This window comes from Melospiza georgiana, chromosome W (genome assembly GCF_028018845.1).
Source record: "Melospiza georgiana isolate bMelGeo1 chromosome W, bMelGeo1.pri, whole genome shotgun sequence".
Classification (NCBI taxonomy): Eukaryota; Metazoa; Chordata; class Aves; order Passeriformes; family Passerellidae; genus Melospiza; species Melospiza georgiana.
The window spans coordinates 790,201-802,767 of record NC_080464.1 but is presented as its reverse complement, the minus strand read 5'-3'; the positions used below and the strand labels follow the sequence as shown (position 1 = coordinate 802,767).

Sequence of the window (12,567 nt, the reverse complement as noted above, 5' to 3'; positions counted from 1 at the left end):
CTAATGTCCAGACCCTAGCGGATGTCCATCAACTGCGTGGGTCTTTAAATTGTGTGAGACCCTGGCTGGGCATTTCTACCAAGGACCTGGCCCCCCTTTTCGATTTGTTGAAAGGGGGAGAGGGGCTTAGTTCCCCTAGGGCTCTCACCCCAGAGGCTCAGGGGGGCGCTGGAAAGGATCCAAAAGGCTATTTTGGCCAGGCAGGCCCACCGTTACCATCTGGGCCTGCCATTTAAATTCATAGTACTGGGAAAATTACCACACCTCCATGGCATAATCCACCAGTGGGACGAGACTCTGAAGGACCAAGGCTGGGGAGACAAGCTCTTAATCATAGAGTGGGTCTTCCTCAGCCACCATCGGTCCAAAATAATGACAAGGCCACAGGAGCTGGTAGCCGAACTGATCCTCAAAGCAAGATCGAGGATCAGGGCGTTGGCAGGATGCGATTTTGAATGCATTTACGTACCAATTGAATTGGAGTCGGGCCAATTAAAAATGAAGACGTTTAATGAACTGCTGCAAACTAATGAGAACCTTTAGTTTGCGTTGGGTAGCTACACTGGGCGGATTGCAGTAAATCGGCCGGGCCACAAATTATTTAATGCAGAATTTAAATTATCACTAAAGAAGGTCCAAAGCAAGGAGCCTCTGGATGCAGTGACAGTTTTTACAGACGCGTCTGGAGCATCCCACAAGTCAGTGATGACTTGGAAGGATCCTCAGACTCAGCAGTGGGAGACAGATGTTGCTGTTGTGGAGGGTTCTCCAAAAATTGCTGAGTTAGATGCAGTAGTCAGGGCATTCCAGAGGTTCCCGGGACCTTTCAGTTTGGTAACAGATTCTGCATATGTTGCCGGTGTAGTGTCCAGAGCTCAATCAGCAGTTCTGCAGGAGGTCTCTAACCAAAAATTATTTGAATTACTTACTAGGCTCGTCGATTTCGTGTCCCACCGCGAGCATCCGGTTTTCGTCATGCGTGTGAGATCGCACACAGAGCTGCCTGAGTTCATTGCTGAGGGTAACCGCCGTGCCGATTCCCTGGCCGTGGCTGCTGTCACGGTGGGCCTGCTCCCAGATGTCTTTGGCCAGGCTAAGATCAGCCACCAGCTGTTCCACCAGAACGCGCCTGGCCTGGTCTGGCAATTCCATCTGACCCAGGACCAGGCCAAGGCAATCATAGCCACATGTCCCCAATGCCAGCGCGACCAGATGCCCACCATTGCCTCAGGGGCTAATCCCAGGGGCTTGGTGAGCTGCAAGGTGTGGCAAATGGACGTAAGACACATCCCTTCTTTTGGTCGATTGTGTTACGTCCATGTCTCAGTGGATACCTTCTCCGGTGCTATCTATGCCTCCGCCCACACAGGTGAGAAGGCTGCGGATGTCCAGAAGCACCTGCTTCTGGCATTCGCTGTCTTGGGCATCCCTATGACCATCAAAACTGACAATGGCCCAGCATACACGTCCAAGGAACTGCGGAGCTTCCTACAACAATGGGAAATAGTGCATAAGACAGGCATCCCCTATTCCCCGACAGGCCAAGCCATGGTGGAGAGGGCCCACCAGAGCCTGAAGAAGATCTTAGCTCGGCAGCAAGCTGCTGTGAAGGTGGAGACCCCCCACATCCGGTTGTCGAGAGCACTTTACACTCTCAACTTCCTTAATTGCTCTTTCGACAACCCTAATCCTCCAGTGGTCCGACACTTCGGCAGTCACCAGCAGCTGCAGCCTAAAGCCAGGCCACCGGTCCTCATCAAGGATCCGGAGACCTGGCGGACGGAGGGGCCCTTTGACCTGGTGACCTGGGGAAGGGGATATGCTTGTGTGTCCACGCCCTCAGGCCCCCGCTGGATACCATCGAAATGGGTCAGGCCCTTTGTCCCGAAGCAGAGGACGCATAAGGAGGCTGTGTCACAGGTTCAGGTGGCGTGCTGGCGGCGGTGGAGAAAACCCTCCCAAACACCATCAGTTTCCTCAGATATTCAGTTCCTCCCCAATGCTGAGACTCCTCCACCTACTCCTCTCCTCACTGAACTACCTCTGGTTTATGAATCCCGACCTTCCTCCCCCATTTCCTTTCCTTTTTCTGAACTTGATTTATTATTTGGGGCAGAACCATCTGTTTAAGTATTTTGTGTCTAACTGTTCCCTTTTTGTCTTTTAGTACATTTCACCAACTCACTTTTGGTTTTCACCTCCCTGATCCGCGAGCTAGTCCAGAGAAAACTGACAGCGCCGGGTGCCACTGTCCCTTGCAATGAGCCCATGGAAAGGAGCGACCCCTCTCCTTCAACCTCTCTTCGGAGGCAAGCCGCAGAGGAGATGGGGGCTACCGCTTTTAAGTTATTTCACTTGGACTTTTCAGTTTTACATGGACTTTTCCGTTCTTTTATTTTTATTTGATAAAAAACGGGGAGATGTTGTAGTGTGTTCATTAAGTTCATTTAATTCCTCCCCCATTTTATGTATCTGCTCCCCCCCATTTTGTGTAAAATGGTTCTGCCCTCCTCAGTTTTCCCGCCACAGCCCTGCCAGTTCTATTGTCAATCTGTTAGGTTATAATTCCTCCTCCCCTTTTTCCCTTATATGTATGCTTTTTCTCCTCCCTGGGCCAAGTCAATCACCCCCCACCACTCCGCCTAGTATTCCAGAAGCTTCTCCTCTTTGGGGGTTGTGGTTGGCTGTGGTCCTGGGACCCCTCCCATACCTGGTACCTATTGGGCTCTCCACTATGTCATTTGTATTAAGTTAATCCCCTCTTCTCCCCCCATTGGTCTTCTGTAAACCCCTCCCGGGTCCACTCCTTCCCTTTAAAACCCGTAAGCACCCTTTGTTCTTGGTCATTCGCTGGGACATCATGGGCTTCTCAATACACCAAGCTTAGCCTCCCCACCCTCCCCCGGCAAGTGTCCAGCTCCTTCCATCTCGTCGTTTAGCAGCGATCCAGTCCGCAACCAGCACAGCCCGAGGCCTTATGATGCCGAGGAGTGCTGGCAGGTCATGCAGCGAGGTGTCAGCCTTAACCTCAGCTAGCCGGACTCTGACCTTCTCTGCTCTAGAAGGCTAGATACACGCCGCTGCACCCAGGGAGTTGGTTACAGCCCCAAGCCTGACTGAGTTCAAGAAGCATTTGAACAATACTCCCAGGTACATGGTGTGATTCTTGGGATGGTGCTGTGAAGAGCTGGGGGTTGGACTTTGATGAATCTTGTGGGTCCCTTTCAACTCAGGGTATTCCATAATTCTAAGACAATAAGCCCAGTCATTTTTAGTGTATTGTTTGGATATTATCCCAAATTAACTGATATTCTTTCTTAGGCCTTCACAAAAGAAACTTTGTTAAATCATATTAAGATAAAAAACACATTCTTGAGAATTCTTAGAATTGTTACATCTTAGTTCACTAATTTAACAAATATCCTTTTTTATCATCTTATCTTAGTTTGACCTGGTGTGGTACAGGATAACACTGGAGGAAGTAGGAAGAATTCACTATTAGACTAGAATAAAGAAGGAAATGAAAAATACGTATGTTGGGTAACTTGCTTTTCCATTAAAAAGTACACCAACAGATTGACCAGAAAGCACAATATGCAAATTTTGTAATCTTGATCAAAAACAAAGTTTTCTTTAAAAGATGTATTCCCTGGTCAAGATTTACACTCTACACAATTAGTTTATTTCTTCATATGAAGTAAGTTCAGGTAAAACCTTCAAAGATAGAACACAAAAGGTTATTGCTGAAACATCAGTGAGTTCCATGTTAAAAAAAGCATCTATCTTCTACAAAAGTAGTAAATAATGGAAAATACACTACCTGAACTGTTTAATCTTGACCCTCTCAACTATAACACTTATCAGCTTTCAGAAGTACCAGGAGTTGAAGTTCAGTCCAATCCATCTTGTAGTCCCTCAAATTCCAAGCAGGTACTCCCAAAGTTTTTGGATGGAATTAATTAAGCTTTAGTATTTAAATAAAATCTCACAAGTTTTGGGCACATTATTTCATCATATTAATTGCATAAATGAACCCAGAACTTAATCTGAGGCAGGCAGATTGGTATGTTTCTGGTTACCAGAAAGGTAACATCTAGATAAAATATCTAGAGAGCTGGTCAACTTCAGAATGGCAGTCAGAAACATTTATGATGGAAAATTCTGTTAAAACAGAAACATTTAGGGAGAAAAATAAGCATAGAGGGGGAGAAACATAAATATGAAAGTCAACCTTATGCAATTTATAAAAACATTGCAAGATTACTACATTTCTTCTATCCATTTGTCTGTAGTGGACAATGTTTTCCCAGTTTCAAGTTTTCATATTCAGGAAAGAAATAAATGTATAAAAATGCCTTTTGAGCCATCTGTGAAGTATCCATTCAGGACACTTTCCATCAGAGCTGACAAAGAGCTATGACTACCTCAGTACTCAGCAGAAATGCTTGCATGCAACTTGTGATGTTACATATTCTGAAGAGCCAGACTTTGCTCATTGCAAAGATTTGTTTTTCTAATGGCCACAGGATTCTTTGTTTGTTTTGGGTTCGGGGGGACAGAGGCCTGTGTGGGTAAGTTTGAGGAGGAGGGTCTTTTGGGTTTTTTCTTGTTTGGGGTTTGATTGTTAATTAATACATATGCCAGTGTTACAACCCAAATGATTGAAGCCTCCATTGAAGATTCTCTGGTTCAAACTTCTAACGTCACTTAGCTTTTTTTCTTTATTGTTTTCATTGGTAACTCAAAAACATAGTTCTATTCCAGGCAGTTACAGCCTACATAAATAAATCTTATAAATCCCAAAAACTACAGAGCCAGTTATGACAAGTGTCATTTCTATATTTCCCTCTCTGTATTTCCTGGATTTCAATCACAAAAGCTACCTCAGAAGTAGGTTAAAAATATTAACAGAAGAATATTACTGCAAAAAGCCTCTAAAAAAAAGCCTTGCTACAACGTGTTTTCTGAAAGTTAAGCTAATCATGAGATTCACTGGAGAAGTAATGAAAAGGAAAAATTCGCTGATAAGGAGACCACTTCTGCTGAAAACACATCAATGCTGCATCTACATCAAAGGATATGATTAAGATCGAAAAGTTCTGAAATTCTAAAAAGTTTCACAGTGACTGAGTGTCCTAGGGTGACATTATGATGCTTGTATTCCCATTCGTGTGTTCTGTTTATGCTGGATATTATGTTCTATGCCTTCAAGACTGGCTCTAAAGAGTGAAAGTTTTGTTTTTGTTTTGTTATCAGCCTGCTCCTCCACGGCTGGCGGCACACAGAGACAGGGCAGTACATAGTGCGGCTTTTGCTTTTTGCTTGACTTTTCACTTCGCTCTTGCTTTGCTCTTGCTTTTTGCTTCTGCTCATTAGTTAGTTTAGCTAAGCAGTCCAAATTTCTTCCTGGACTGTTTCTCCTTTCCCTTTTTTTGGACCTACTCGAACCTGCTCCAGACTGGGACCTGAGAAACACTGAGAGTTTGCACCTTGTGGCTGCAGCAGCTACCCCAGTGCCCGAGGGACTGAGAACAGAGCGACCACCCCCAAGAGAGACTTTCTGAATTTGTCATCTTTTTTCAGAGTGGTGGAAGAGTGGTATCATCTGGTATTGTTCATTTTGTGTGCTGGGGGATGCTGTGCCTGTTAAATAAACAGGTTCTTTCCACTTCTCTCCAAGGAATCCTTCCTGAACCGGTTGGGGTGAGGGGCCGTGTGGTTTTGCTTTCTGGAGAGGCCCCCTTTTGGAGGTTTTCTCCCAAATTTGCCTTAAACCAGGGACACTGAGTCCTCTTTTTTTTTGCAAAGTGGGCCTCCTAAACTTCCCCAGTAGGCTTTGTAAGAAGTCTTGCTTAAAGCAGAAAAGTCCTATTCTGTTTTAATCCCTTTTTTTTTTGCCAATCCTTTTCAAGGCTGAATTGAGGTAGTCTCATAGCCTTCTTCCTACAGCTACAAAGCATCGTTGCAAAAAAGCAAGTCCTACTTTTCTGATTTAAGGTTACTATAATCCAGTTTCTTTAAAAATGCAAGAAAACTCAAAAAGGAAATAAAGATATAAATAGTATTCATATGTTTCTACCATTTTTCTTTTCCTTTGTAGGGAGACAGCAACATCCATCCCCCAACAGAACAAAAACAACCAAAAACTTAAGAATTACCTATTCAGAAATCTACAGTGAAAAATCAAATAAGAAGTTATTAAATATCTCTCTAAGGGTCCAAATTTTCTCAGGGTGATGATGGTGGAGAAGACAACAGAAACTAATAACCTGTCAAAATAAGATGTTCTGGAATAATGGTGCAGATCACATTTAAATAAAGCTCTGTGTATTTTATCTCAAAGGCCTTATCTATACTGCAGCCACTGCTGGATATAACAATAACTAAGAAACACTTGTGTGTATTAGCTTCCAAGACAACTCCAGAACACCCATAAGCAAACAGTATTATAGCAAGGCTTTCAATACCTGATGCAGACATTTTGTGCCTCCCTGCTTTTGAACAATTCATTCTGCTAAAGTTCAATTTCCATCAAACTTTTCAATACTTAACTAATCAAAAATCCTCTTACAGCCACATTTGAAGGTGTATCACTACAAATATAATTTTAAAGGCTTCTCTGAAACAGATTTCAACTGGGTGACGAACCTAACGCAAAAGCATGGTTTTGCAAATGGCAAACTGAGGAGCACCTGTTAAACAATGACAGCAATTCTCCATTCTCGGCATGAGAATTTAGATCTCTGCCCAAATCAGGACCATACACAGATATTCAAAATGTCAGGAGTTTTTCCTCAGACTTTGATGACAAAATATCACTGAAGATGACAGAAGCCCCACTAAAGCCACCCTCTTCTACACATAAGTGGCAAATCCACACCAAGGCCCTGATGTAGTAACAACTTGTAGGACATAAATTCTCTTACCAAGGTTGTGACTGTAATATCTTATGTTCTTGTTAACTGCTTATCTTCTTGTTAACTGCTTCTCCCTGTCTAACAACAATTTTCCAAGTAATTTTCATATACATCTTTAACTTTTCTTTATGATATTTAAGTCTTTATCTTCCAAAAAAAACCAGATCTCATTTGGTAAAATTAGAAACCTGCAATTCAGTCCTCCTATTTTCCTCAAGATGTAAGCAAAATGGAAAAATATATGTACAAGTAAATAAAAAAGTCAACAACATAAAAGTCCTATTTTCTGAAAGGATTTTACAAGCATCCCTTACTTTCATTTCTGAACAGTTAGAAAAAGGAAAAAAAAATTCTCTGAACATACTTCTCAAGGCTAAAGCTCTGTTTATGGGACAGGGATGAAGAGGTGATCAAAATGCTTTGCAATAGTAATGAAATGGAATAAAAGAGGTCTTTGAGCAATGAAAGATACAATAGTCTATAAGAGAGGTCTTATGAGGAAATGGTTAAAAATCTCAAGTCAAAGTTTCTTGGGCAAGTTTATGACACCAATTTTAAAGCAATACAGCAGACAATTGTAACAAGATAAAATATAAACTCAGCTAGTCTCTTTGAGATTTGATAATCAAATACAAATTACTTAAGAGTAAAATGAGTGGATTTAAAAAAAAGAACCTCTTCCCACCTCCACATAAATTGTTTACTGATGTTATTCATCAAATAGGTGCTTTCAGTTTTAGATTAAAATTTCAATGGAAAGTCTTCCAGAGAGCAGAACAGTATATAGTTGTACAGTCAAGTCAAATTTAAACTTTCTTGTAAGAAAACAGGTAAATACAAACAGCCACCAGTAACAAGCATTATGACCTACTGAAATATGACACACGTTCATAGCTTTTCAATAAAAAGAAATATTGCTTTCAGTGTCAATAAAGTCTCACTGACAAGTAGCTAAAATCATAATGATGACCATATGGAAACTTCTTCAGTACCAGGGGTTTCCTATGCCCGCAATCCTGAATCTGAAAGCAGCTCATTCCCAGTTCACACAGACCTCTTCAGAAAATAACAATAATAATAAAATAGCATTTACTGGCAACTGCCTAAAGTGCAAAAACCTCTCATACACAAGAGAGACACTTCCTCACAGAGAACTAGGCTTTCAGGAAAATGACAGATATTAAATCCATCCTTCTTAATGGGATGTCTGCTTAACAATGACTGAAGAAACTGAAGGGCTTTGATTAATGAAGATAAAACATGAAGTGACAAACTACCAAAGAGCATAGTGTGATTTAGCTCAACATTCATAAAAGTCATCCCAATCATTTCAGTATAAAAAATATAGGACCTTGTCAGAAACTGTTACTTTAAAACCCCAGTCTTAAGATATTAATTGCCTGGAAAAGTCACTGGGTTCAGGAAGCTCACTAGAAATACTGAAGAGTCATCTTAAAGAACCTGCCTTTTATTTAATGCATTAAGAAACTGAGGTTGGTTCTCTCTCTTCTTCTCCACATTGTGCATCCTTACAAGAACTTTAAGTGAACTAATCCAACATTAATACTTTCTCTTTAAAGTAATTATATTTAACAATTGGGACTTTCTGATAGTTTTTTAAAGAAATTCTCTGTTGCACCCTATAAAACCAAGGGGTATGTTAATGACAGTGATGTCTTTGATGGGTTGCTTGTCAATAGAATCGCTTTGTTGGGGTATGGGGGCCACAGACCTAGGGGGAAGTCATGATAATGGACAAGAAGAATGCAGAATTTACAGACCAAAAGGACATTTGCCCAAGATAAGTAGAAACTAACAAAGCCAACTAATCAACTGTGCTGAAAGCAGGTCCAACTGGGTAAAAGGTCATTCCATCAGGGGGAGATCATGACCACCAAACAACCCCCAATTCAAATGAAAGAGCCCTGAGAATGCACAGTAGCTAATAATGAATTACAAAATACCTTATGCAATCAGCCCTTTTATGAGTAACCAATAATAGAGTAGTAAACATTGAATATGTAGTAGATAGGTGGAATAGATTAGATTAACATTGTATAAATGATGATCAAGTTCTCTGCTCTGTGTGCTAGCTTTTTGGGTTTACCACTCAGCACTGACCTTTGTGCAAATATGAACTAACCACATACCTTGTCACTGTGTGTGATTGTCTTACTGCACACCAGGTGACGAATCTCACTTTTAGAGACAAACAACAGGAGACTGGAAAAATGTAGAAAATTGCTGAAAAGTAACTTCTCTCTCATGATGCTAGTTCATAGCACAGCCCTATACTTAGTTCTACAATCATTGAAGAGCCTATCGGTACATGATACGTCATCCTCACTCCCTAGTAAGTAATAAATCCTTTTTTTTTCATTCAAGTCAGCAGTAGGGTGCTGCACAACTAACTATAGTGGAACAGTGTTATCAAAGGAGTTTCCTATAAAGTTGAAATGATCACCTGATCAAATTCACCACTTCTATAAATCTCTTTGATTGCTCTGACAGAGCAAAATATCAGAGAATCAGGAAGAAAAAGATAATCCAAAGTTAAATATGTAATACTGCATCTTTCAAGAATGGGGAAAAATGATTCAAAAATAAATTCAATTACCAAGATCAATACTTCAAAATGGTTCATGTCCTTGACCAAGTTAATTGACAAATACCAGAATGAGATCTATTTCCTTTCAAACAAAAAAAAATTAATAACAACACTACTGAGTATTTAATATAAGATTTTATGTATTAGACTTCAACAGATAAAGGGAAAAAGTAGAAGGCTGACAAACATGACTGGTTTTGAAGAGGTGAAGAAAAATTTATACTTTTATTTGGAAAGATCATAATGCTGAATTAGAAAAAGGAGAGTTTATATTATTTATCAAGTGTATATACACATGTACATATACATATAATGTCTACATATTCTGTTTAATGTTGAGCATCAACAGAACTACAAGTTCATATCTATTAGAAAGAAACATGCCCAGAAAAGGCAATGGGATTACAAATATTGCAGTAAATCTTTAAACTTGAATGTCCTCTTTTTATTAAGCAATATTGTGCATACAGAAGAGAACACAACTTCATTGTACTCTGCAAACTCATGCCTAAGTAAAAATATTTTGTGTGTATGCTGAATATTTGCAATATAGAATAAGAGAGAAAAGAGGCTACAATTGTACACAATGCAATGTACAACTTTGTTTCACCATATTGTTTACCTGACAATGTGTGCTTGCAGCCTAGAAAGCCAACTGTATCCTGGGCTGCATCAAAAGGAGCATGACCAGCAGGTCGAGGGAGGTGATTCTCCCCCTCTACTCTGCTCTTGTGAGATCCCACCTGGAGCACTGTATCCAGCTCTGGGGTCTCCAGCACAGGAAGGACATAGGCCTGTTGGAGAGTCCAGAGGAGGACCATGAAGGTGATCAGAGGGCTGGAACACCTCTCCTATGAAGACAGGCTGAGAGAGCTGGGGCTGTTAAGCCTGGAGAAAAGAAGACATTGTGGAGACCTTATAGCAACCTTTCAGTAACTTAAGAGGGCCTACAAGAAGGCTGGATGTTTTACAAGAGCATATAGTGAGAGAACAAGGGGGAATAGGTTCAAACTGGAAAAGTGTAGGTTTAGATTAGATATTAGGAAAACATTCTTTACTGTGAGGATGTGAGGCACTGAAACAGGTTGCCCAGAGAAGTTGTGGATGACCCATCCCTGGAAGTGTTCAAGGCCAAATTCGATGTGACCCTGAGCAACCTGGTCCAGCACAAGGTGTCCCTGCCCGTGGCAAGGGGGTTGGAACTAGATGATCTCCAAGGTCCTTTTCAATCCAAGCCATTCTATGATTCTATTGTCTGATAAGTGTATTAAGTGTATTGTGGAAGAAGTCCAAAATAAAACCCTAGAAAACTGTGCAAAAATCACTATAAATCTATTAAAATGTTTAAAACTTAGGTAGAGCTGTTTTATCTTGACATGAACAGATGCCTACTATACGTACTTTATATATGTTTAATCACATTTAGGTTTTCTGAATATTCCTCATCCAAATCTAGCTATGTATAATCTAGTAACACATTAAAATGGACAAATACCATCTTCTTTTGCTAGTATTTTTTATAATTAAACTTTATTCCTGTCTTCTTTGTATTAAAATTGAAGTCTGGATGTGAATGGCTCCCCCTGCCCCTTTCTGATATTCCTTTTTAATTTTCTTATATATATATATATGTTGCTTGAAAGGGCCAGTCTGCCATGCACTTCCTAATACAACAAATGTGTTAAGAAAAATAATATTTATTTTCCTCTTCTGTTCCATCTGCTTTGAAGAAACATCGAGGTTTGCAAAATAACAATATTATCTCTCATTTGAGCAGATCCCTTGCATGCAGTTGATATGAGGATAGCTACAATTTAGAGAAATGTGTAAGGTCCGCTACTAATTTTCACTTACTGCAAACGTCCTATCGGAGATATTTCTAAGCACAGGCCAGATACCGTTCCTCTGTTAACAGCTATGCTGACTTCTGTTCGAGTGACCCCTTTCTCGCGGAAGAAAACAGCCGTTCGAACAAAAAGAGCTTGGTCTTGCCGGCCGCGCCACTCGGGCGATGCGTGCCGGCGAGACCAGGTAGCCAGGCCGAGGTCAGGCCTGGGGCGCACCCGCCCGTCCTCCCCCTCTCCTCCTCCCCTTGGGATGAATCCGAGCGAAGAGAAAGGTGGGGCACAAAAAACAGGTTTTCAGGAAAACGGGGGAAACGAGACCTGCACCTAGGAAGCGCTTCGGGGCAGCCTACGAGCACGCGTCTTGTCAGACTGTGACTCAGTGCCGACAGCTGCAACCAGGTGACCGCGGCTCCGACTGCCACCACGAGAACAAAACTCGCCGTGTTTCTACAGGCCGCTCCAGAGATACCGCGACTGCTCCCCTCCTCCGGACCGAGGTAACCATCTTAGGTCCAGGCATATAGCCCCTTTCCCCTAACGTTCCTGCCCCATACAAAGGGGTGGGACCACATGACAGACACACACCCACGTGCGGGAGACTGATGCCCACACTCAAGATGGCACATAGGACCTTCTGCCTCTTCCTTTCCCTCCGTCCTCTAGACCCCTCTAAGCCTCTTCCTCATCCTAAATCTCTACTGTTCTGAGAGCCGACGCAGACCCTGCTTACTCCGGGGGATAGAGGCGCAGCTCCTCGATATCTCCCAGGAAGCTGAAGAGAGTCCGCATCTGCTCACTGGTCACAGCCGAGGAGAGGTTCGTGATCTGGATGACAGACGTGGGGGCCAAGGGGAAGCCTAGCGGCACCCCGATCCCTCCACTGCTCATCATGGCGGAGCCTGCACGACTGCTCCGCTCGCGACAGTGCCACACAGTCGGAGAGGCGGGCCGGACGACAGAGAAAGCGCGTGGCGCCTGCCAGAGCGTCCTAGCATGCGGGCGCTCTAGCGGCGGACTCGACTGCTCCCTGGAGGTGCTTCTGGGCGGACAGCCGTTCTTCCCGTGCTAGCTGGGGCTCACGGTAGAGCGGGCGCCCTCGCTCCGCGCCGACGGGACTCCGAGTTCCCCTGCAAGAAGGGAGGGGGAAAAAAGCCTCACTTCCCTCCGACTTCCCTCCGGTTTCCCAAAGGGCTAC

At 42.5% G+C, this 12,567-nt stretch overlaps 1 protein-coding gene across 1 annotated transcript in view; it reads right to left on the bottom strand.

Annotated features, from left to right (window-relative positions):
• Positions 1–12,263, bottom strand: part of LOC131095402 (splicing regulatory glutamine/lysine-rich protein 1-like) — a 94,794-nt gene extending 82,531 nt beyond the window's left edge. Inside the window, exon 1 of the mRNA XM_058043096.1 lies at positions 12,103–12,263. Coding sequence (XP_057899079.1) covers positions 12,103–12,263 — 161 coding nt within the window. The remainder of the gene's footprint in view (positions 1–12,102) is intronic.
• Positions 12,264–12,567: the final 304 nt, after the last annotated feature.